General features: G+C 37.0%; 1 protein-coding gene across 1 annotated transcript in view; it reads right to left on the reverse strand.

The window, feature by feature from the left end:
• Positions 1–25,038, reverse strand: part of LOC311436756 (uncharacterized protein) — a gene marked incomplete at its 5' end in the record, with an annotated part of 83,452 nt that extends 58,414 nt beyond the window's left edge. The window contains 3 exons of the mRNA XM_084519217.1: positions 7,847–7,941; positions 16,778–16,892; positions 25,014–25,038. Of these exons, the coding sequence (XP_084375343.1) occupies positions 7,847–7,941; positions 16,778–16,892; positions 25,014–25,038 (235 nt within the window). The remainder of the gene's footprint in view (positions 1–7,846; positions 7,942–16,777; positions 16,893–25,013) is intronic.
• Between the last annotated feature and the right edge of the window lie 1,049 nt (positions 25,039–26,087).

A 26,087-nucleotide genomic window follows, 5' to 3' on the forward strand; every position in this document is an offset into this window, starting at 1 on the left:
TAGATGGCAAATAGATTTTTTCTTTCCCTTTTTTTCCCTTTTTTACCTACATTGCTCACTTTCTGCACAGGCTTAATTATACTGGCAATCTGTGTTTATTTATAATAAAACCCATCAGATTTAGTCCATGGTCTGTTGCCATTTTATTGTGCAATATCCAAAGAACTCTGTTGTTCTGTAACAGTGAGTTTCTTTTCTTTTCCTTAAGTGGGTGTGTGAGAGACACCAGTGACCTTCAGTCTCGAGGAGCTGATGAGTGGGGTTAGATGTGGAGAAAGGTACTAAGCAGACTGTAGGTATGGGGGCCAAAGACTTCTAAGAACAGGGACTCAGCAGCTTCTGGAAGAAAGCGTGTGCACTCCACTTGTGTGTTTATGCGTATGATTTTATTGGGAATACATGTCCAGGATCTCTTCTAGTTGGACAAAGGTTGGGGGACTACCCTCGGTCAGAAAGTCAAATGGATTTTGTCTCTAGTGAACTGGGAGAGAAAACTTCCCTGGATCCTGAAGCATTCCAGAGTTGGAGTCCCTTAAAACACAGAAGTATAAAGTCACTCCAGAATTTGTTAGAGAAAAACTCAGGTCTTGTATCATAGAATCATAGAATATCCTGAGTTGGAAGGGACCCATAAGGATCATCAAGTCTAACTCCTGGTACCACACAGGTCTGCCCAAAAGTTTAGACCAAGTGCAGAGTCCAAACGCTTTTTAAATTCAGACAGGCTTGGTGCAGTGACTGTGTCACTGGGAAGCCTGTTCCAGTGTGCAACCATCCTCTTGGCGTATGTTTTTCTAGAATTCAGTTTAACAAAATGGCACTTGCCTATAGTTCATTAAACCCAAGATGTTTTCTCAGCACTTTCATCCCTTACAAGAAACACTAATTGTTTTGCAATGATCACCAGTTTAAACACAAGCATTTTTCATGAAACAATCAAAAAAAGTTGATCGCATCTTTCTCACTTTTCAATCTGAATTCCTATATTTTGCAGTTAAACAATATGATTTATATATATTAATTGATACAACACAAAGTTTCAGTTAAATGTCAGAACTGCAACTTTTTAAAATGCTTTAACCATTTTTCATTGTCTCCTGTCATTTGATAAATTAAATATATGTATAATTCATGTAAAAATTACTATATAAAGAATATACCCTAATAGGTGAAGATCTTGCTTAAAAATTGAGTTTATAATAATTATTGACAACTTCTGCATCTCCTTCACCAAAACAAAACTCCATAGAACATTGCCACCTTTAACATTTAATACAACTACCTAATAACCGCCTCATAACCAGTGAGGGCTAACACTCTTTATATATCTGTTATTGTCTAATATTGCATCTCTGAAAATGTCAGTGCCCAAGTGATCATTCTTTGGTAACTTGCTATTTAGTAGCTCTGTGCCATGGCAACTGCCTAGAGTAAATCTAGACTTTCACCTTTGCCCTATCTCACAAACTCATAAAGCAAACAAAACTGAAACCCTGCTGAAAGAGTTAGTTCTTACTTTCAGTGATCTCTGAGATGAAGACATCAAGAAGAGAAGCTTCAGTATGTTGCTTGTCACTCTTCGCATTTTTTATTGCATTTCAATATAAGGGTGTAACAGTGATTCTGCAGTCATTATCTGTATAAAGGGGTGACAAAACAAAATATGTCAGAGGCTTTTATAGCCCATGAGCAGTCACAGCTACTGGTTATCCAGCACCACAGCTGACAGTTTACACTTATTTAGTACTATGTAGATATTAAGTTAAGATAAGGCTAGCTACTATCTAAGACTGTTCAAGAGTTATGATGATAATAAGGAATTAATTTAGTTCATAGCTCAGCTGTGAACTACCTCCCCCCTTGAGTATCACTGCTTCTCTGACTAGATTGCCTATCAGTTTCATCAATTTAACCAACTCAACCAACACAATGATTTTATCTGCAGAACTGAGACTTCAGAGAAAGATGATATTAAATTCAGGTAGTCTGACATCTTATCTGTCACCCCAGTCAATGCTGATGTTAAACAAAAACAATGACAGTATGCAGTTGTTGTCTAACTCGCAGGTCTGTACTTTTATATTTGGCAAATTTCTTTTCCATTAGAGATTTTCTAGAAATAAAAGTGCTTTCCAGGGATCTCTGAGATGTTTCATCAGATTGCACCATGTTGCACTAGGTCAAAGATATCAAGTGCACTAAACTGGCTCATTTAATATTGGCATCTTATTAAAAACAAATCAAAAACAAACAAACAAAAACAAACAACTATAACAACAAACAGTCTTTAAGAGGAAGACCTGGTCAATAGTGAATTAAGCAGGTAGAAACTCAGATTTTGGCTCAAGAGTATAAATTGCTAATTTGAGATGCTATAAAAGAATTAAAGATTTTTTATTTTTTAAAAAACCATCATAATAGGACTTTAATTTACTGTATTTATTCTTGAATATGAGAAGATTAGCATTGTTTCTTTCAGTCAAAAGGTTATATATTAGTGTGCTAGATGCTCTGGAACATTCAAACCAAAGAAAGATAGTATTATGGTTTCAATATCTCTAAAGATACTGTAAACCTCTAATTTACATAAATTCATCAGCATTTCCTAAGCCAACAATAAGAGAAAACAATGACATATTGTGATCTACAAAGGAATCAAGTAAGCTGTACAACATTTTGAGAATTGTTTTTGCCTTCCTTTCCTCTTACTTTCTTTTGACTAGAAGTCCTTCAGACAGAAAGCTATAATATAAAAACAAAACATTAAATACATAGATAATTATGGCTAATATCTGAATGGCTTAGAAAGTAACATGGGTGGAAATTTCCCTGTGAGGGCAGAAATGTCACTAAGAGGTGTTTGAAGATGGAACACTGAGACACGGAGACAAAGGAATTAAATGGCAAAAAACCATGACCACAACTAAAATTTAGACACAAATAAACAATCTAGAATGTAGCATGAAGGGCTTTTCTGCAGTGAGGGGAATGAATCTCCCCTAAACTTACTTCTTGTCCTAGTAAGGCGCTCTGCTGAGAAACAAAGGCAGATGGTAGGAAATGGTGTGGAAGGGGAGGTATTATGCTGGGCTGCACAAGTTTCATAGTCACAGAGTTTCTCCTGTAGGTAGGTGTCTACAGGTACCTAACTTTCTACTTTTAAATATTGAGGCAATTTCTTTATCTTCAGAGAAATTTTAAGAGGAATAGAGAGATTTGCCTTATTACTTACTGACTATTATCCAATAAATGTAAGCTAGAGGGTGTGCTTTGGCAAAATATTTAATTGTAAAATGGCATTTTCTATTATCCTGGTGAAATGAAAGGAAAAGAAAGAGATAAAAAAAATAAAAAAAAATTAATGCTCTCTAGTCCAGTACTTAGCATATTTTTCTTGGAGTTTATTTGGTAACTATACTGCAACTCTGAGGCTTAAAACTGAGATAATAATTTACTGATGTACTTTCAAATATTTAATCATGAATATATCTGAAACATTTGGGTACAAATCATCCCACATATTTCAGGTATTCATAGTTGGTTTGGTATATAAATTTCGTTGTTAGAACACCAAATCTGATTTGGTTCAGAGTTTGGTCTTGTTTTAGAATTCCTTGTCTGCTTTTACAAATGCTAAGACACATGGGTTAGGAGAGACCTATGCACCACTTTGACTCCATATCTTAAACTCTGTGAACTGAAAAATGTCTAAAAGAACCAACTAGAAATAAATTATATGAAAACTGTAAAATCAAGCAGAACAAACATCTAAATTTTCTCCAGGACAAGTGAAACATTTGCAGTATTATTCTTGTGATTGATCTTGGTTACTTCAACAACTCCTGGTATCTGCTTCTGTGATACAGTCCTAAAAAGTGGGATTTGAAGAGATGCTGGAAATACATTAGCAAATAACAAGTAGTGAAACTTCTTTCATGGTATGCTACTCATTTCTCACTTTCCTTCCACTTCATTTACCACAATTCCAAATAAAGAAAATATAAATCAGGAGGAGAGAAACCCAGCTATCAAGAGACCACAAAGTCTACTGTAAAGAAGCAAGCTGAATTATCATACATAAATTGACAAAATAAGACAAGATAATAACAAGTGCAAAGATACCTGACAGCCTAATTTGCACTTATATGGAAGATCCCAATGCACAGACTTGATGTACAACATATGAAAATCAATTAGTCTTCCTCTTAAAAGTTTGATGTTAAAATGGATTTGCAGTAGCTTAGTATTTTATGTAAATAAATACTAGGATTTAGCTCATCAAAGTGTAAGCACTTTATTACCAATCACCTACTTTTTGGCCACAGCAAAACAACCAGTAAGAAATAAGGAATTTCTTTTCTATGCAGTGTGCAGATATAAACAAACAAACAAAAAATCCACCGTTCTACAGGTACCTTAAAGGAGTCTGTAGCAAGGTGGGGGTTGGTCTATTCTCCTACGTGCCTGGTGACAGGGAATGATGATGGGGAATGAACTAAAGTTGCACCAGGGGAGTTTTAGGTTGGATATTAGGAAGAACTACTCTACAGAAAGGGTTGGTAGGCATTGGAATATGCTGCCCAGGGAAGTGGTTGAGTCACCATCCCTGGAGACATTTACATGTAGAGCTTAGTGATATGGTTTAGTGGAGGACTTGTTAGTGTTAGGTCAGAGGTTGGACTCGGTGATCTTGGAGGTCTCTTCCAGCCGAGATGATTCTGTGATTCTGCACCTAAGTATCCCTGAAATCACCTAAGTCCAAAATTCAGATCCCAAATGCACCTTTTTAGCTGTCACATAACTTAAGCTCTGATATTGCTTCAGACCAAGGTTGCCTCTACCCTATTATTCTTTCTCCAGTAATGTCTGTAAATTGGTAGGATGTCTACACATGAGAAGAGAGTGAGCAACAAAGGTTGTCTGTTAACTTTGCAGCTGGTTTAGAACTTCTGTAAGGACTGTAATATGATTCCACATGACATCCTGATTTCCAAATTGGAGAGAGATGTATTTAAAGGGTGGGCCATTCAGCGGGTAAGGAATTGGCTTGAACACCACATCCAAAGAGTGGTGGTCAATGGCTCTATGTCCATGTGGACACCAGTGACAAGTGGTGTCCCTCAGTGGTGTCTGTCCTGGGACCAATGCTGTTTAATATCTTTATCAACAACATAGACATTGGGATCCAGCACACCCTCAGCAAGCTTGCAGATGATATCAAGCTGAGTGGTACAGAGGATACAACAGAAGGAAGAGATGCCATCCAAAGGACACTGGACAAACTAGAAAAGTAGGCTCACATGAACTTAATGAGGTTCAACAAGCCCAAGTGCAAGGTGCTGCTGTCTTTTTTTCTTTTCCTCAAGAATGTCTTCTTAGGTTCCAGGAGTACTTTTTCTCTCGAGAGCTCTTTTACACTTTTCTCTTTTGAGTAGTCACCTAGTCCACTAGTCCAGCACCTGCAGGTCAATGTCCTTCATGAGGAGGTAGTCTGATGTTAGGATCCATTATTTTTTTCTTGTCTCTCTAGTCAGATTATGACTGAATGCTGTTCAAAGGCACCATGATAATGTCCAGGACAGGGAGTATTAATGAAGAATATTCAGTGCTTCCCTCTTTTTATCTTCAGATACCATGAAGATTTGTTTATATGCTAATCTATATATAATAATGCAGTTATTTCATCTCCAAGTTCCCATAGAACTCTAGAGGTAATACCATTTGGTTCTGGTAATTTGTTAGTGTTCATTGTGTCTATTTGTATTACAACTTCTTCCATAGTTACTTTCACAGCTAATCAATTCTACACCAATTGGAACACTTCCAACATAGTCTGGGAATGCCATGTTGAATTCTGGTCCAGAAACATATCCCCAGTCTATCTGGACACAATGCAGGAAAATTTTCTCTATCCACCTTCATAATTAGACACAAATACCATTGAGGATAGAGAAAGTGGTTATTTCTTTAATCCAGTATATTCATGGTGTCCCTGATTTTGGGCTTGCATTCCATCCGTTGGTGGTCAGGGTTAAAACCCAGATAGAGAATATTTCAAAAACTATGTTTAGGTATTCAAGAAAAGAGTCTCTTAAGCCTCCTGCTGAAACTGCTAGACTTTATAGAACAACTAAATATTCATTGGACAAAAGACTCTATGATAATAGTGATTAGAGTATTGGTGTGGCAGGGGAGACATGAGTTCCTGACATATCCTAATGAATATTTACATAATTTCATATGAAGAATTCACTGGAGCAGAAACACCAAGTTGCCTAATCACTTACCTATAGAATCATAATTTTCTTGCCTTTCAGCTCAATTAATTTCTAATCACACCTCACAAAGGGGAACAGCCTCAAGAGTAGGAACTATCTTCACAGAATGTCCTAACATTTTGAGCATTTACATGATGTCAGTGTCCAAAGTCACTCAAACACTGAAGGTATTGTTTCATACTTCTTCAAGATCCTGTACAAAGAAGGAATACGATCTCTTTTTTCTCTGGTCCCAATTTTTTGAAAAGGTTGTACTTTGTTAACTTTTTTTTTTTTTTTTTTTTTTTTTTTTTTTTTTTTTGTATGTGTGTGTGAAAAGTTTCAGCATTCTGAATTACAGATCAAAGAGGCCATTAAAATCTCTGAGATCACTGTGGATTGGACTAAGGCATTTTAGAATATTTTGGAATCTGGGGAAATGGGAGCATCACAAGACTTTTAAGTGACAGCACTGCTCTGGATGGAACAAGGCAAATGCTTCTCTGTGTTTTGATCTGTTTCATTCTGACAGCACTGCTTGCCATTATGAGGCAACTTGTAGCAATTGGAAGCAAAGGCAATGAAAATCTTCACACTAAAATAAATTCACAAATGAACCTTAGTGGCTTTGGAGTAGGGATGTAATCAAATATGTTTCCTTCAGAAAGCATCAGCATGTTAACCCTCACCTGCAAAATTAAACATTTCAACCAAATGCATAGAAAAGGAAAGGGTTGGAAAAGGAAAGAAAGAGGTTTCAACCTTTCAGCTTATTGTAGGCTAGGTCAAAGTTTAGAGACACCATTTTTCCCTTCACACCTGTCCCAGATTATCAGTCTAACATATTCATGGCAAAGAAGACAAAAAATTAAATGCAAGCTACTATGTGGCTTTTAGGTCTGAAATTTTGTAGTTCAGTTCTGCTGCTATCCATACTGCCTACTTTGAATCCAAAACTTTGACTTGGTTCTATTTTATTTTTATTTTTTATCATAAGATGGTGTGCTCCTTTTCATGGGGTAGGCTTTTTCACCTTCCAAATTTTTCACATTCCAAAACCAGAGTCCTGTTATGCTCTAAAAGGAACTACAAACTTATGTGTGATTTGAGGTACTAGAATGAACTGAATTAAAGAAGTAGAGGAAATTTGGAAACTGTCTGACTACAGAGAGCCTGTTCACATTACTGTTAAAGTATTTGTACTCAAATATTTTTTTTCCTTGTCTGATAAATTCTGTTCTATTTTACTTTATTAGTCTATTTACTCTGTAAGTCTGTTTTGTCTATTTTTTACTTCTCAGGGTAAAACACCAATGCAAGTGATTATTTTCTGATGAGAAAAGGAGGGAAAAATGCTAAAAAAAAAAAACAAACACAACCAACCAAAAAAAAAAAAAAGCCAGTCTTCTGCTCTCATAGTTTCAATAAGTGGTTAGTTATCTTCTGTAATGTTAAGTAGAAGACATAGTGGAAGGATTAAAATAATGAAAGAGAGAGATTGCATCTCAGACTGTGGAGAGAAAAGTTTAGTAGCTAGAATTCAAACACATTTTGCATTTTTAGTTTAACTTTCCAATTTGTTCACTTACCTCTGAAAGCTGTGAGGAGCCCAGCACCTGATCTGTGCCGAAGCCTATGCAGGGTTTGCACAGGAGGCTTTCTTCTCCCCGTCTTGCCTGAGGAGCTCCATGTTGCAAGTTTTCTTAACCCATCTACAAAATGTGCTTATTGTTTCCTCAGTGCCCCAGAAAATATAGCAGTGGCTGATCTTTCAAGGCAAAGCTACTCAAAAGAATAATGGGAATGATTTCATGTAACAGCTAGCAGAACTCTGGAAGATCTGTGTTCAGTTCTCTCCTCTGCTTTACAGGACTTGACTCCCCACCTCTTGTGTTTTTGGCAATCTGCTTAGCCACCAGACTCGAGGCTGCTTGGAAGGAGGGCAGAATGTTTGAACAATGCCAGCTGAAAAGTCTTGAAGTGTACAGAGAAAGAATTCAGACTTAACTGGGCTGGAAAAAGAAGATGAAAACTGGGGAAGATCTAACTGGAAGGCTGGGGACCTCCTCTGGGAGGATGGGGAGTTCTTGGCTCCAGCTTCAAGGGGTGTTTATATGTTTTTCCCAAATGTGGTTTCATGTAAAATCCATAGTGTCTGAGCAGCAGCAATCAGGACCTCAGTCTGTTTCTGCCCACAGCCACTGATGAATGCTATAAGCACCAGACTGCTATATGGAGCAGGAATTAAGACATCCCTTGGGGCAGCTAGAGCAATCCTCCCTCTTTAAAGTTATATTAGGCTCACTAACGTCTTCATTTAATGAATAAAGACCGTCAGCAAAAGTTATGTCCTCTACCTTTGCTCTCCCCCTCCAAACATATTCCCTTTAACCAAGTCTTGGCAACAACATCCATATCTATCTTCCCCAGACTTTCTTTTTGCAAGCCACTCTAGCAGGATCTACAGAAGGTTCACTGAGAACATACAGCTGGTATCTCAGCTGCCTGATTCCTAAATGGACTGAGCCAAAGACAGAACAGCCTGCCAGCTCTCTGTAGCCAGTACTGCCTTGCTATTCACAATCAGATTTATGCAAATATCCTGTCACTGGCCTAAAAATACTTGGATTTACTCAAGAGAGGCAGGGAGGGACAGAGGACTCATACCCTGCTCTCCCATAGCATTCTAGTCCCCTGCATCATGTGCTATAGCTGGAGTCACTTAGTTAACTATTGGACACAGACTTGTTTTCTGTAGGGGGAGAATTTTCTCTTTGTTGGTTGCTCACAAGCATACTCTGAGCTGTCAGTTGAGAGGGATCAATGAACTGATACAGAGTAGGAAACATACTGTGCTTGTTTCCTGAGAGATAATCAATACTGCCAGGGAGAAACACGGAGAGATGCATAGAAGCTGAGCTGTGTCTCCTAGGAGATGAATGTTTCACTATATCTCTGGCCAGTTATATATAATTTTATTAAATATACTTAAATTATTAATTTTTGAGGGGCAGAAAGGATCAGACTGAAATATTGTTGTCTTTCTTTGATATTGTTTGTTAATTGTCTGGGGATAAACATGCAAACTGTTCCACAGGATGACACATGGGGCCTATGTTGATCATTACATAAGCTGTATGTTACCTGCTGACTTGGGCTATGTGCTTTTCATTTAGTAGTTCATCTGCAAGTTATTGATCTTCTGCTGAATTTACAGGAAGGAAATTCTAAGACTTGGATAAGGTAATAATGTTTGTAAAGTTAAACAAAAGTTATAATCTTTCTTTTCAGCCCAAGAAATTAAATTATATTTAGCTTTCTTTTTCTCCATTAGTCAGTAAACAGGTTGTAGACTTGGATATTAGGAGAAAAATTAGGAGAAAATTATTTCCTGTCCACCAATATCTAGAAAAGACAATCAAGAATGAAAAACAGCACCTTCATCTCTCTGTTGATGACCAGATTGATTATAAGTGAACTGCACACTTCACTTATATGGGTAACACTATAGATAGTTCCCACACAAGTCTTATGCACTGACAATATAACCTAGAAACTTATTTCCAAGCTAGAGATCAAGGAAAAATCTCTGAAAAAACATTACAAGCCACAGTCATCTACAATTCCACAGGTGAAATTATTTAGTCACACAAAGGTACATTTAAAAGTCATTATCTGGGATTCATGGCATCTAAATTCACTACAGGTGCCAATCTCTTGTCATTCAAAACAAAAATAAAAATAAAAAAATCTTCATAAAGCACAATGATCAGACTCATTTTATGAGGTTGTGGAGGGCATTGTCTTTTATTGAGCATGTAACTAGTCATTCGATCTGAAACTCATACTGAAGACTCACTCATCCAAACCTTATGTCCTTATTTCTTGGATATAAAGGCGCATAGTTCAATGATCAGCCTGAACATTAATTATTACTCCATGGCAGGTATGGGAGGAGCTGTGACCAGAAGAGTGTTTCTGAACTTCATTGCCTCTAAAAGCAGCCCTTCAGGCAGTAAGATTCAGGGGTTGCCACAAGTCTCTCTTCAGAGCTTTAGCTCTGCCAGATATCCCATCAAAATGAAGGGAAAAACCTTACTTCTCACAGATTGCATTTTCCTGATTTTCACTGCTATCATGACAGTGTGGTAAGGGAGTTCACAAACTCCAGTTTACAGGCCAAATGTCAGGTTTACCTTTTCTGGACATAACAACTATTTACAATGCAACTTTCAATAAACAAACAAGTGAAAGGTGCATCTCTTTTCATCTGGACTTTTGAAAAGTTTTGATAAGTTTTGAAAAACCTTTGCTCTTATCCTGAATGCAGTTTTCTCTACCTCTACCAAAACAATATCATTTTTATACCACAGGTTTTGGTCACTGCCCTGCAACAGTAGGTGGGCCTACTGAGGCATTATGCATAACCGTGTGGGTTTCCTTGTCTACATACATAGGAACCAGCAGGCATTTCTGTAAGACCTATTGAAGACTTTCCTGCTGGTCTATCAAGTAGTTTGCTATTGCTAGAGAACCATAAGTGAACAGAAAGCCTTGCAAACACATACAGAGATATGGTGTCTGCTGAGAGAAATTTACAGCATAGTCAACCAAATGATAACAGATCAGATATAAGAACTCACATACACCAGGCAAAAGTCAACACCTTTTTTTTTTTTTTTCTTTTTTTTTTCCTTTTATCTTTCCTTCTCTCTTTCTCTTTCCTTACATGGAACATTACAGCCCATATTTTTATTTACTTACTTTTTGCTGCCTTTTTTCTTTTCTTCTTCTTTTTTTTTTTTTTTCTTTAAAAAGATTATAAAATTTGATGAGTAGAGAGCCATGTATTCATATAGTGAAATAAAATCCACATCCCATTTCCTTCCATGTTGTAGATTCCATGATCCTTTCAAAGAAGAGGAGTATGAAAAGATACTTTGAAATGTTTTCTTCTGATTCCCATGCACCAGAATTTCTGAAGTTCTAATTTTGAAAGCTTTACAGCATCGTGTCCAGCACATCCCATATCATCTGTTCCCTTCTTATTGCGCATACAAACTCCTCAGATCCATGAGGAGATTAACAATATTTAAGAGGGTATTAGAACAATATCCTAGATACTGGGAGAGAAATGTATGACTGCAGTTCTGATTAGAGAGGTTTGCTGTTTAGTATCTGTGTTGGATTGGCTCTGTTCTCAACACGTGCCTTAGCTCTAGGGAGAATCAAGCATTCCAGCTAAGCAATACAGCCTGGGACACCAACTCCACAGAAAAACTCAGAAAAACTGGTTGCCTTTTTCAAGTATGGAATAAAATCTGTATTTGTACAACCTACAGACATTGAGAGTTAAACATCTGAAAGAGCAGAAGTTAGTGGGTATCTTCAGGATTTAAAGCTTGGCATTTGAAGCCCCAAGTTCATATCCCCAATTCACATTTTTATTAGCCTATAACTTCAATTCACCGACCTTTGAGACAAATCTTGGAGCACCAGTCTTCTAAAATTCACATGCGACTGAGCAAGATGATAGGCGCTGCAACGTCTGCAGTACATCCTCTCTAGTAGATCCAAACCATCTAAGCCCTGGCATTTATCTGTACTTTGGGCCCAGTGTTTATACCAATTGGAAGGGGGTAGTACTGAGCTGCCTCAGATCACCCAGGGTGAATTTCCTCTTAAAGTGGAAACTCTAAAAGAAGTTGAAAGGCAAAGCAAATGAGCTCGGGCCCAGTAAAGCACTATACATTTCAGATACAATCTATTTTGTCCATAGACTGTACATGTATACTGTCCTGCATAGCCCCATTGACTCTTGGAGTCATTTAGGGCTGACAAGAGATGTCAGCATGACAAGGGCAGTACAGTCTACTCCAGTGGGAATCTCTTCTAAAAGTCCTTTTGACTGTCCATATGTACCATTATTTATGGGAAACTCTAAATCTACATTGTTTATGGGAAATTATAAACCTACAATTCACCTTTGCTCTTTGAAGCACTGTGATATGTACAGTGGAAGGCTTATGCTTTCAAGGAGAGAAGATCAGGTTTTCTTTTCACAACTACTTTTTCACATGTGTAATTATAGTTATTTCCTAGAATAGGAGAAGTTCCTGGCTGATTTCTGTGTAGGCAAAAGAGAGAAGCATCCTTGCCAAATGACAAGAACAATGAAAATTTGCAGAAAGTGGATTGTATTGCCTGATCGAACAGACTGCTGAGTACCCTTGTATAAGTATTACCTTATTTCAAATTTACAGAAAAGGATATCACATCTCTTTGTAATGTGCTTTGAGATGTACTGATGAAAACAGCTCTTTAGGAGCTAAGTGCCATTGCTATGATACTACAAGTGGACCACATGCAGCAACAAATCCTATTCTCCTGAATTTAAAGGCTGTATTCAATCACTTTGTTTTTCTGTCTCATTGTTCTATGTACGTTGTAAAGTTATCTTATTACAACAATAGAGCCATGCTGAGATTATTTCCAGCAGAAATCCTCAGCTGCTCAAAATACATTTGTGATATTTAAAAATATTCAAGTAAGCATCTACTTGTCTCTCTGTCGTATAGGGATAGTTTGCAGTAACTGAAATCTGACCATTCATGCTGTATATTGCTGCTTGTATCTGACTTCCTCCTTTCAATGAACAACTGAAGCCCTAAAATATCTTAAACAGGCTGTTGCCATGGTTGTCATAGAGGAAACAGAAAATGAACTTAAATCAGAAACCAGCTTTTTGGGTTAACAGATCATCTTTTTCCTTGGGGAGAATAAATATAAAATAAATACAATTATATATATAGGTATATATAATTAATAAAAAACATAAATAAATAAAATAATAGTAAAATAAATAAATACTAAATAAAAAATAAATGCTAAATAAATAAGTACAAAATAAATAAAATAAATAATAAATAAATAAAATTCCTCCCCCTAGATTTTCTCCTTCTTTCTCAGTTGCTGTGGTATAGCATTGGAAACAGAAATATTTTATTCAGGGGCTGGATTAATGGCCATGTGTAGGAAGAGGAAAAACAAAGCCTTCTGCCTAAATAAACAGGAAGATATAAAACCATCTGCACATCCAAATCCCATCGAAGCACAACAGTAACAAATAAAGGCTAATCTAATAAGAACAATATTGATTCTTGGATATTATTTCTATTATTATTTAATTAAAATTTGGGAAGAAGTCCTCTCTTAACATTTCCCTGAAGTCCTAAAAACAATGATCACATTACACTGGAACTCAAGCTTTAAAGAATTTGAAATTCAGCTAGAGTTGTTCCAGTGAGAGTATAAAAATCCATTTACTTCACATCCTCTTAAATCCTCTTAGTGCCTTAACAGATTAGTATGAAAAGGGGGAAGGAACAGTTTTTTATTTTAATTGAACTGGATGTTAGATTTCTCAGCTAGGTTTGATGAAGGGGTGAGTTATCAGGATGGAGTGGTGAGGGATTTTATTCAATTGTAACCACTCCTCTGAATGGGTTGGCAAGTACATGGAAGGACACTTTAGTTTTATGAATGCTGCATTTAGCTACTCTCCAAAACATAGCTTGGGAAGTTATACTCATGTTGGACTTGTCATAGTCATTGTTTTTATTGGTGAGATTTTCTTTATGGATTTACAGAGTGGCTCAGTTTAGAGGATATTTTGTCTATAGGCACTGTTGTCCCACAAGCATAGGAAAACAGAGAACCAGAAAAATGTGGATGGATTCCCTGGAAGTGCTTATAAACCAGAGTGAGACTATTTGTCTTGTGTCTTCCTTGGTGGGTCAAACATAAAACTCCATGAGTCTGAGCTTAGTGTTAACTGATAGATGTGGCCACATACTTCATCACATGAGTTTCATACTTCATCATTAAAGGTTCACACAGGACACGAGGTTCAGTGCTCAGCTTTTGGCAATAGTAAAATATGTTTTGGTTCACATTGTTCACCTCCATCTGTAGAGAGCCCCACAAACTTTGTTTTCTATAATAGTCGTACTGTTTCTTCTTTCCTATATAAATAAAAATGACATATATTTACAATATTTTCCAAAGAAATACAAACCACTCCCTATTTCAATCTTAGTGACCAATAGTCTATAGGTGATTATAGTTGCACAACAATGTTTCATATCATTCTCTTGGGATCTATGAAGCCAATGTTCAAATATACTTGCACAACTGGTTTATTGTACATGTACGTCTCATGTCCACTTTCAGTAATGTAAAATGTAGGTGTTCAGATAAAACAATTTATCATAATTATTTGCATACTCTGTGGACAGATGTAGATACCACACTTCTTAGGATGATTTAGGAAAAAAATATGACTTTAAAATGGGTCAAGCTGCATGAAAAATTACCCCCATGTCCACCTCTTAGTAAAGTCATTTTACTTCTTTGTATTCCCACCTAGAAGAAATTCAAAATACTGGTTAACCTGCTTTGCTGAATAATCTGATAACGATGAAAACCAGAACAGTGATGTCCACCAGTGTTTCATTTAGACTCTATGTCTGCTGTATGCATCACCTTGTCAAGAAATACACAAGTATCTCATCTTATCAAGATGTATCACAAAGAGACATTTAAGTCAATATTGCTATTTAGGACTTCTGAGAATGAAAGATAAAAGTACATTTGCATAAAGATAAGGACATTCAAATGTAGCCTTTGTGCTCTTATTGAAATTTCAGGGAAGAACAAGTACAATAAAGAGGAAGGGTGCGTCTTGATTTTAGAAAGCCAATAAAAACAGAGAGTAGCACAGGCAGAAAAGTAAGCCCTCCTAAGAGTTTATGGAAGCCACAGAAAAGTGCAAGCCCCCAGAAACCAATTAATTGAAAATTGAGTGACCTTTAGGTTCCCTGCAGACTGTTAAGAGGGTCTGGCTTACTGCCATGATTGTGAGTCACTCCAGTCCTATTGGTATAATTACTACTACCACCAGGCAAATCATCCCAAACCTTTTACTGATCTCTTGCCTGAAACAACAGCCCTCCGGCCATCTACCAACAGCAGATTTTGAGATGTGTATCACCAGACACCCATTTTTGTCTAAACTAAATCTGTAGTTTGACATCTAACTGCAACATTCTCACATCACCTAGAAAACTGTTAACAATAGGCAACTCAAACCCAAGCAAATAAATTGCACCAGATGAAAGACTAGAAAAACGGCCCTCATGGGAGCACTGTGCATGCCCACCATTTGCCAGCCATCCCTGCCAGAGGCAGAGATGTATGCTGTAGCTGGGTCCACAGCTGGACAAGATGTATAAGATGTATTGATTCTGGAAACGGTTGCTGCTTCCAGGAATACATAACATTTTGTTCATACTAATAGGTAAATAAATAAATAATAAAAAGTACATTAGCTGACTGCTCTCTTCGATGATTATTCAGTGACCTAAACTGCTCCTGTGCTTTCACCTAAATCAGAAATTCTCTTAAAGTATGTTTTGGAGACAAATAATATGGAATGGTTGTATACCAGTATTTAATCCAATGGTTAAAAACCAAAACTCAAGTATTTGTGAGAGGACAATCTTTTCTGATGCTTCTGAAATGTATCTTTTGTGAACAAGAAAAGCAGGGCACAAGAGGTCTTGATCTTGAGGTATCTTGATCTTCAGGTCTCTTCCAACCTAGACAATTCTGTGAAGAGGTGTCATCCCTTTTCCTTACCCCTCCCAGGAGAAATCTACTGAGAATTCTCCTGTGTGAGAATCTCCAAGGTGACAGACTGCTTTACTGCCTGCTGTTATTAACTAACTGCCTGCTGTTATTAACTAGCCTGTTGTTTTAGGAGGAATCTTGTTGATTCCTCCTAAAGGTGTTACTTGTATATAACACAAACAATATAATCAATTTTCCTACTAGTTACAGCTGGAACATTTATACCTGCTTTATGTCTGAACTACTGCCAGTACTATCCACTGGTGAAAAGGAAGCATAATGATCAGAAACAGCCTGTGTGTTAGCCTGTGTCTATCTTATGCAGAACAAAGGTACTCTTTCCATCCTTATAACATTCTATATCATTCTATTCCTATAGCTATATACGATAGCATTCTTCTTTCCATCCTATATCGTCAATGGGATTTTTGAGATTTCACTTTCAGCCTGCTTCTAGACCTTGCAGACTAAGGACATAGATTGTTTCTAATTTGCAGCTTAAAATGTAATAATTTAAAAATAACAATAATCTTTTGCTCCATAAAGAATTTTGCACAAGGGGAAGAAAAATATTATTAATTAGAGACTTGGAGATAAATCTTAGTCCCAAACAGTGTATCATTAACCCGGGTTCTGGTTAATAAATCACACAGCCAGAAAAACCTGACTAGATTAATGAAAATGATTTCATTTTATTATTTTCAAAGAGAAGGGGACAAAATAAGAAAAAACAGTGTTTTTTGTTTGTTTGTTTTGGGTTTGTTTAAAGCCTCTTGAATTCAGAAACAAACAAACCCAAAGCTCTCAAGGCTGAGGCATGTGCAATTTACTCTGCCTCTTCAACCACAAAGGGATCCTTTTCTGCCTTCCGGCTTGAAAACCTTCTGGTCATAAGTCTCAGCACATCTTCTTCAGTCTTGACATTTTCTGTTTTTGCCTGAGGACCTAAAGCAGGGTGAAGTCGTTTAGGGTTTGCGCTAAAGAACCAGGTAAATGGGTATTTTCATTTGTTTTTCTCTAAACTGACAGGGACTTCAGGCACTTTAAAGCAGACAGCACTCCTGCCCAATAGTCACTTCTGATATTCTGGTTTTACCTGCTTATTATTTATTTCTTTTCCTCCAGCAATGTCACTTACTTTATGTTGTACCTCAAATTCAGACTTGTTCAGTTTTTGTTTTTTTTTTAAGAAAGAACCAGTAGCTGCTTTTTCTTGGAGGGTGGTGGTGGAGAGGGGAAAGAATCATGTCCTGTGTGTGGGATTCTCTTTCTAATATACACACATTCACATACACCCACGTGTGCATAACCACATTTAATTTAAAATAAGTACTGGAAGTATAAATTGCTAATCTTAACATAATTGAATGCTAGACCACCTAATTATCCATGGCAAGCATTGACTGGAAATCACAAATGGAATAAAGTATGTGTCTAAAATGAGACCTCTTTATATATTATTTTTTACATTTATTCAGAAGAAACTAAAGAAAAAGCAATCCATTCCTATATAGTGCAATATACATGAAACATGAATAAAATTATCAGAGAATTTGACTTTCTGTATCCAGTTATTCACTGTTAGTCACAATTAATTTCACCAAAACAGTTTCTTCTCATTTGTCAGGGCCCAGGTTTGTAAACAATATAAAACCAACATGCAAAGTGAGCTTTTAGCACATACAGCACCTATTTTGCTCTTGGATTTCTTCTTTTAATGTCAACAATGCCATCTGCAAATACTGCTAACTATCATTTCTTTCCATAGCATGTACCAGGTGAGCTACATAAACAAATGGTTTATGTGGGATTAGAGGGGGAATTCACAGACTCCCCCACTATCTGGTGTGGTCTGCATAACAAAAACTGGTGAGACAAGAATGTGTATGTACAAGACACTCAAAGCTATTTTAAAAGGGTTTTTACTCCTGAATAACTAACCCTGGAAGGGAAGAGAACTATCAACCAGATTAAACAGAAAATAAGAGACATTTTTGAAAAAAATAAGTCAGATTAAAAGGAGGATTTAAAGATAGAGCAACCTGTGCCAGCTTGCAGAATGCAGTGTGTAGGGACACCATTTCATAATGCAAATGTGACTCTACAAAGGCTTGTTCGCTGTTAACAAATTTATAGATATTTTTAATATTTTGTAAATGTCTAGTGTTGTGGTTTATTTGCTGTACTGCTAATATTGATGCCAGATAAATAATTCACTGATAGGCTTTTAATGTTGTTAATCAATCAATAAACAAATTCAATTCCAATTAGATTGAAATCATATGAGCAGTTTTTCCCTGTGACACTGATCTATAAAAAGAGGAATCATTCCATATAAGTTTTAGTATTTAGCTGTGATACTTACTGAGGAATTTAGTCACTCTGGGCTCTCTCCCAGTACCTTATGGGACATTGTGTTTCTAGGTGAAGACGTAAGTCCCATGCAAGTTTTACACCCTGTAACTATGAAAAGAGCCTACAGAAGGTAAGCCTTTAGCTAAGTTCCTAAAATCAGGTGGTTTTATCAGTGCTGGAGTGTTTGTTTCAGGCTGTTTTAGTTTAGAAAGGCTTTGTCCTCTATCTTAATACAGCTGCATGCAGACTTCATTTGCTGAATAGCTCAGTAGTCAGAGGCTTTTATTAGAAGTTGAGAATAGTTGGATCCCAAAACTACTTACGAGCACTTGAACATATTCTTTAATGCAAATTGCTTGATTACCAAAACTCTGGAGTCTTCTACAGCTTGTAGACACTTTATTAACACCTATACTAATGAATTAAACAGCGTTTGGAAATCTTCCAGACATTGGAACCTGCCTGTACGTATGCTTAAATTACACGTCTCTGGTGTTGTTTTAGCCCATAGGGAGTTTGCATGGAGATGTGCAGTTTTGGAGGAGTAACAAAACTTATGAGCAGGACTCATTGAGAGAGAATAATTCCAGGTACATTTAATTTGCTATCTTGGCATGCTTATAACCTGTATGCCCAATCTGGGCTCATTTGCAAGGAATGATCTATTATTTATTGGACTACTCTAAGGGAAAGTCAAGCATTGTTTTTTATTGTGGAATACTATTCACCTACAGAAGTTATGGCTACTCTGATCAGTATTATGTAGCATCTATTCAGTGTCCCATGCTCTGCAGGTACATATTTCATTATATCAGATCACTTTCTTAAGCAAGCTAATACTTGTTTAAAAAAAGAAAAAACAATCAGTAGTCTGTACAGAGGTAAAAAAAGTGAATGAGGTGTGATCAGTGCTGTCAAAACACCCAATATAGCAACACAAATCCAGCATTATGATGGTACAACGTAGTTAAACAGGGGCTCAGGGGCTAACACTTATTGATAATTCTAGTCTGGTAGGAGCAATTTGTGTCCGTGAGTGATGAAGAAGATTTGTGTATTTTTTTTGCTTAAATGAGATCCTAAAATATATTTAGCTCTTTGCAGACACAAAGGTGGAGACATTCCTGCCCTGGAGGTTTCCCAAGAGACAAAAACGTAAAGGAGCTAGGAGAAGACTGCAAATCAACCAAATACAAATTAGTGAGATGATAGCCTGTAAACAGCAGAGCAGCAGTGCGGCTTTTGAATTGAGAATTAAACCTAAGGATACACACACACACCCCAAAAAAGTCAGCAGCGTGTTTAATGCTAACTGGCAATCCCACTGACATTTTACTGACCCTCCTGTTGAGACTACAGATGATGAGAACTGAACGTGCACAGTGACTGAGCAATCTTTTTTCTTCTGGCAAGTCAGCAGGGGAGAAAAAAGGAAATTTGCCTACTGCTTGCTATTCTCTGTGGTTAAATCCAAGGTTTCTCATGCTGTCTCCCACTGTGAACATAAATTCATTTGAAAAACAAACAAAATAGAGGAGGGAAAAATAGGTTCTTAATGCAAATTGCCTAGTACTATGCAAATAAAGAAGCTAATAATAAGTGATAGCAATATAGACTCATTCCTTTATTAAGAGAAATAAGACAGTCTCCTTTGATATCATTTATAGTTGCAAATTGAAGATAATAGGCATTTTTTTCTCTTTTGTGTGACTGCAGTTTATTAATCGTCACCCTTTTATGTTCATTTTCAGGTCAGCGATTTCTTTCATCTTCTTAGGATTTCATATAATAAGGTCACCTACTGACTCAGAGCTTTTTTAAATGTCTTCTCTCCATCTTTCCTCCTTCCTTCCAATTATGGCTCTTCTCCCAGTCCCTAGAGCTTAGGCCAAGAATTAATGATTTAGGGGAAATTTCCTTTCAGTATAAGGAAGTAAAAATACCACTGAGGTTTCTGGGAGATTCATCATTGAAACAGAACCTGTAATACAGATCCAAATGAATATCTGAGAGTTTCTGTGCTGGTGAACAGTTATGTTATTAATTGCAGGACACAAAATGCTTTTGCCTCACAAACATGAAAATGAGATAAAAAGTAGACTTATAGTGATGACCAAATTACAGCTAGTTACTAAGTTACCATTCATCAGCCTAGCTATGGTAAATGACTGTGTGTACATGTATTTTTAGGCTGTGGCAAATGTGAGATAATGGTTTTAGGACAAGAAAGTACCTTCAGAGTGGGTTACCATAGCTCAGCTGAGGTACGATAACCCACTGAGAAGTAATTAATGGTTACTATTAGTCTGGTCTACACAGCTAAAAAGTACGAAGACTTACCCTGAAGAACACAGGGATCTATACAAAAGTTGTTGGCAGCCTTACAAGGATGTTTCTTAGAAGTGTTCTGTGTTAGACATTGGGACAAGTATCCTGTGATCCCAATACACATTGAATCTATATGTTTCTTGTGTTAGGTACAGAACATTTATATGTTAACTGGATACCTTTTAATGCCATGAATAATAAGTAATGCTGAAAAGTACTGGTTGAAAAGTAATAAACCATTCCAGATTTTCCTGTGCAATGCCATATAAATTAATGTATGGGACTTGATTTTGCTCAGGTCATATACATTGCTGAGAGGTAGATAGAGGTAGGAGCGAGTAAAACATTTTACTCATTTGAAATCTGTTTTGAAAAAACAGCAATTTATTTACAGATACTTATTAACTATTTCCTCTTGTTTGCCTATGAATAGGTACATTAGAGTCTAATTGCCCAGATTATCTGTTGGCCCCATTCCGCATGTGTGAGAGAAAATATATTTCTGGCTGATGAAGTAATGTTCTCTCTGTTTTGTCAGTGTTTTACTCAACAAACCAGAGGGCTAATCTTTCCTTTTTCAAATGTACCTCAATTTAATACTTTAGTTGAGTCTAAACAAGTCAGAATTACATAGGAAAGAGTGATCTATTCCTGCCCCAAATCTGTTAAAAATTAAAAGCATAGAAGGAAATATCTGATTCGCATCAGTAAGACCACTTGCAGCAGACATTTTATAATGTCCTGAAATACTGTGGCCAAACAAGCTAGTTTGGAAGCACATATTGATTTAGGGTTTATTTTCAGGTCCTGAACAGTCAGACATTTGTACAGATCTAATATTTAGATAAACATCACCTTGGCAAAAACAACCAGGAACACAAAGGAATCACAAAATCACATTTGCCATACATACAAAATCACATTTGCCATACTATTCCAGAGAACAAAATATGTTTTTTGTCATGGATATTTGAGGATACTAAGTGGACAACCAGTTTTTATTAACAATCCTAAAATGATTTCTTGACGAGTAGAGGAGTCCATGACTATTAATATTTTCAGATTTTGGCCCATCCCAAAAAGCACTCTTGGAAATGCTTGGGATAGAGGTCTGAAATAATTCATAGGTGCAGTCTGGGCATGACATTCTGAAGGTTTATTGGTTTTAGATAGGGAAACCATGGCTTCTTGGTTTTAGGAATGGAACGGGAGTTTAGCCAAATGGGATTATCTGTGCTTCCTGTCCTCATGAATGTCTCAGAATGAGAGAACATAAAGTCATAGAATCATGAAGGTTTGAAAAGATCTCCAAGATCATCTGGTACAACTGCCCCCCTAACACCAATGTCACCCACTGCTCCTAAGTAACACACCCAACCTTTCCTTAAACACCCCCAGGGACAGTGACTCCACCTATCTAATTCCTTATCAAATAGCAAAGACACAGATATAAAATACATTTAAAACTGCAGAAACTTCTGAGACTGCTCAAAGGCCTTACTTTTTTTTTTTTTTTTTTTTTTTTTCCCCCATCTGGTCTGGAATCTTTAAGACTTTTTTTTTTTTTTTTTTTTTTTTTTTTTTCTCCACAAGTTCTCCCTTAGATTCTGTGATCTGACTGTAAAAATCTGGGTCTTTATCTTGGCTACACTGATTATTGCAACTAATATGCAGTCTGAAAACAGATAAAATGGATTTAAAGAAACAATGAGACTGGAAACTGAGGTAATACAACTCCTTGGTAATACAAGTTTTGAAGGGAAGGAGCTCTTACCCTGAGGTGTGGCTGCTAGTATCATTCATATCTAAAGCAGTGGCAAGTGATGGATCCCTCAGCAGGGAAGACAATGCCTCCTTGAATGCAACTGGCACATCACCCACTCAGCACAGGGAACACTCGCTGTCTCCATTGAGAGCAGCTGACTACACAAAATGAAACTCTTAGCATTGAGAGGGAGAAAATAAGTCAGAGGTAGCCTGAGCGAAGAGATTCCTTTCAGTGAAGAGGAGTTATTTTTGAAAGATTATTCTGTCAGTTCTTTCTCAAGGTCCTGTTGACTTTGCATTTCTTTTCACAGACATTCTTATTCCTACATGTACAAATAGGATATGGTCGAGTCCTTATGTCTTTCATGAATGAAGCTTTAGAAGTATGCTAGCAATTCGCTCTTTCAAAATTTGGTTTTCTATTGTGCAGTCTGTGCTTTATAATTAAAATATGTGTGTCTTGTAGACTAATCTCTTAAAGGAAATAAAAACTGTTTTGACCATAATGACCCACTATTTGCAATATTCACCTTTGAAATTCAAAGCTTGCTTTCTTTCCTTTAACAAAAATGATGTATTTGAAGATACCTCTCGATTAAATTTAAATAGTGAAGAAATTAATAGTCCAATTCCCTCAATAACAAGAGGAAGAAAGAGTGTTATATCTTTCGTTATTTTCCAATGTACTGGATTAAAAAACAACAACAACAACAACAAAAAAAAAAACAACAACAAAAAAAACTGTAAATTTTGTAAGTTTAAATCTAAAATAAAACATGCAGATTTTGATGAGGCATCTCCTTCAGTAACACCAATGCATTCAAAATATATTAAAGAAGGAAGTAGTTGTGTAACAAAATTAATTTCCTTTTACAAAACAAATGAAGTGAAGGATAGCTTTCTCCTGTAGGCCAGTTCAGGAAACTGACAGTCCCTAAGTGATGGCATTGCCAATATCTTTTGAATGTTGAATTATTCATATATTTGAAAAATGAACAAAACACCAGATTTTAATCATAGAATCATAGAATGTCTTGGGTTGGAAGGGACCTTAAAGATCATCTGGTTTGATGATACGTTTTGATGATCAATTATGTATTTATATTGGCAACCCATGGCAACCCATGGGATGCCAATATAAATACATAATTAATACTTATAAATATAAATACATATATATAATTTTGGTTTCACTAAAGTCAGTGGCAACTCCTGAAGCACATTATTCCTGGCTGATATTTGCCAAACTCATAGATAAGGATCTCCTGTAATGCATATTTTGCAGCATTCTCATACAACCTACTCTTGTCCTTCATTATCCACTACAGGTAAGGAGAACACATAATTTTATTTATTATTTTCTGATCCCCTTATACATTTGTATAGTTGTCTTGTTTTGTATTATCTCAAGTTTCAACAACTGCATTTTTTTTCTGTCTTTCTTGGGGCATTACTTCTTTCTATAATTGTTTTCCTTTATTCTTTGGACTCCTTCCAACTGTTCACAACCATTTCAAAGTTTGTTGTGCAACACTGAGGAAAGTGTTTCAGCTAAAGCCTCTGAATAGATTAGAAGGATTACTAAAATTACTCCATATGTCTTGCAAGATACATTTTTTCTTTCCTGTCTGAGCTAAATTTATTTGGTTCTCATCCTTTAATTTTCATTTTACAGATAGAAAACTCAGATACAGGTAGACTAAGGGAGTCACCCAATTCTACATATCAAATTTTGAGATTTGGTAATTCAGTGCACATCTGCTAAGTCTGGAATTCATCTCAGATAGAAATTTCATATTCTATAACACATTTTCATGGTTTTCACAGTATTGTTTCTCCCTAGCTGTCTTTGTCTTTCAGTAGTGTCACTGCTCTTTCCAGCCTTTTCACCACTGTGAAGTACTTTCTCCTTGTCTTGGCTTCAGCTACAAAATTTCCTTTCCTCCAGTAATAAAATTTAAGAAGAATCCATTTCTCTTCATGGTTACAATGACCTCATGCAAAACGACCTCACACATTACTTCTTTCATCTCCTTCTTTAGTTTTTGCCTATTTTGTGTTATTCTGAAGAGAGATTCTCCTTTTGGACATTTGAGAAGTGCCTTCCAGACTAATGGAATGTACGTAATGTACTGAACATTATTGCAAAGAGCATAAGACACCTTTCCCATTCATTCCCACTTTCTGCTAATGTACAAACACTGGCTCCACTGGAGATATTTTTGCTTAACATCAGCACAAGAAAGTTCAGGAAAGTTTATTGATGGCTATCAAATAAAAGAAATAAAAGGGAGCATCTGGTAAACAATTTGCAATACAAAGTAGGCATGAAAGACTGTGGTAGCAATTGCTACTAATCTATTTATTCCACCTACAAAAACAAACAAACAACTGAGCTACAATTGGGGTATTTTTTTCAACTTCAGAAATGCTTTCAGAGCATTAACGAGTGATGAGATTTCACAGCAGATAAATGCCTTAGTAAACCATACAGAAAATATATTTTGGAAACAAACATTTTGATAATAAGCCTGGGCCATAATAAAAGTTCTTCAATAAAATACTGGTCTAGAATGAGAAAAACAAGAAGTTTGGTGCAATACAAGGGTATCTTACCTGTTGCTTCTGCTACATAGGCCATAACTGCACATCTCTGCATTTATATATGTATATATAATATATATATATATGATACATATATATAAAAACATAGGGACCTGTCAGTATGTTTAACGAGTCAGCCATCTGAGGCAGCTGAGGAGAATAAAAAGTCCTTCCACCTGCTCTGAAGTCTGATCCTTTTACATGCAGGTAACTCTAATCCTAATTATAGAATCATAGAATCATAGAATATCCTGAGTTGGAAGGGACCCTTAAGGATCATCAAGTCCAACTCTTGACACCGCACAGGTCTACCCAAAAGTTCAGACCATGTGCCTAAGTTCACAGTCCAATCTCTTCTTAAATTCAGACAGGCTCGGTGCAGTGACCACTTCCCTGGGGAGCCTGTTCCAGTGTGCAACCACCCTCTCTGTGAAGAACCCCTCCTGACGTCCAGCCTAAATTTCCCCTGCCTCAGCTTAACCCCGTTCCCGCGGGTCCTGTCACTAGTGTTAATGGAGAAAAGGTCTCCTGCCTCTTGACAACCCCTTACGAGGAAGTTGTAGACTGTGATGAGGTCTCCCCTCAGCCTCCTCTTCTCCAGGCTGAACAGGCCCAGTGACCTCAGCCGTTCCTCGTACGTCTTCCCCTCAAGGCCTTTCACCATCTTCGTAGCCCTCCTCTGGACACTTTCCAACAGTTTCATGTCCTTTTTATACTGTGGTGCCCAGAACTGCACACAGTACTCGAGGTGAGGCCGCACCAGCGCAGAGTAGAGCGGGACAATCACCTCCCTTGACCTACTAGCGATGCCATGCTTGATGCACCCCAGGACACGGTTGGCCCTCCTGGCTGCCAGGGCACATTGCTGGCTCATATTCAACTTGCTGTCTAGCACGACCCCCAGATCCCTCTCTTCTAGGCTGCTCTCCAGCGTCTCATTGCCCAGTCTGTACATGCAGCCAGGGTTTCCCCGTCCCAGGTGCAGGACCCGGCACTTGCTCTTATTGAACTTCATGCGGTTGGTGATCGCCCAGCTCTCCAACCTATCCAGATCCCTCTGCAAGGCCTTTACGCCCTCATTCGAGT

Source organism: Aythya ferina, assembly GCF_964211825.1.
Source record: "Aythya ferina genome assembly, chromosome: 4".
Classification (NCBI taxonomy): domain Eukaryota; kingdom Metazoa; phylum Chordata; class Aves; order Anseriformes; family Anatidae; genus Aythya; species Aythya ferina.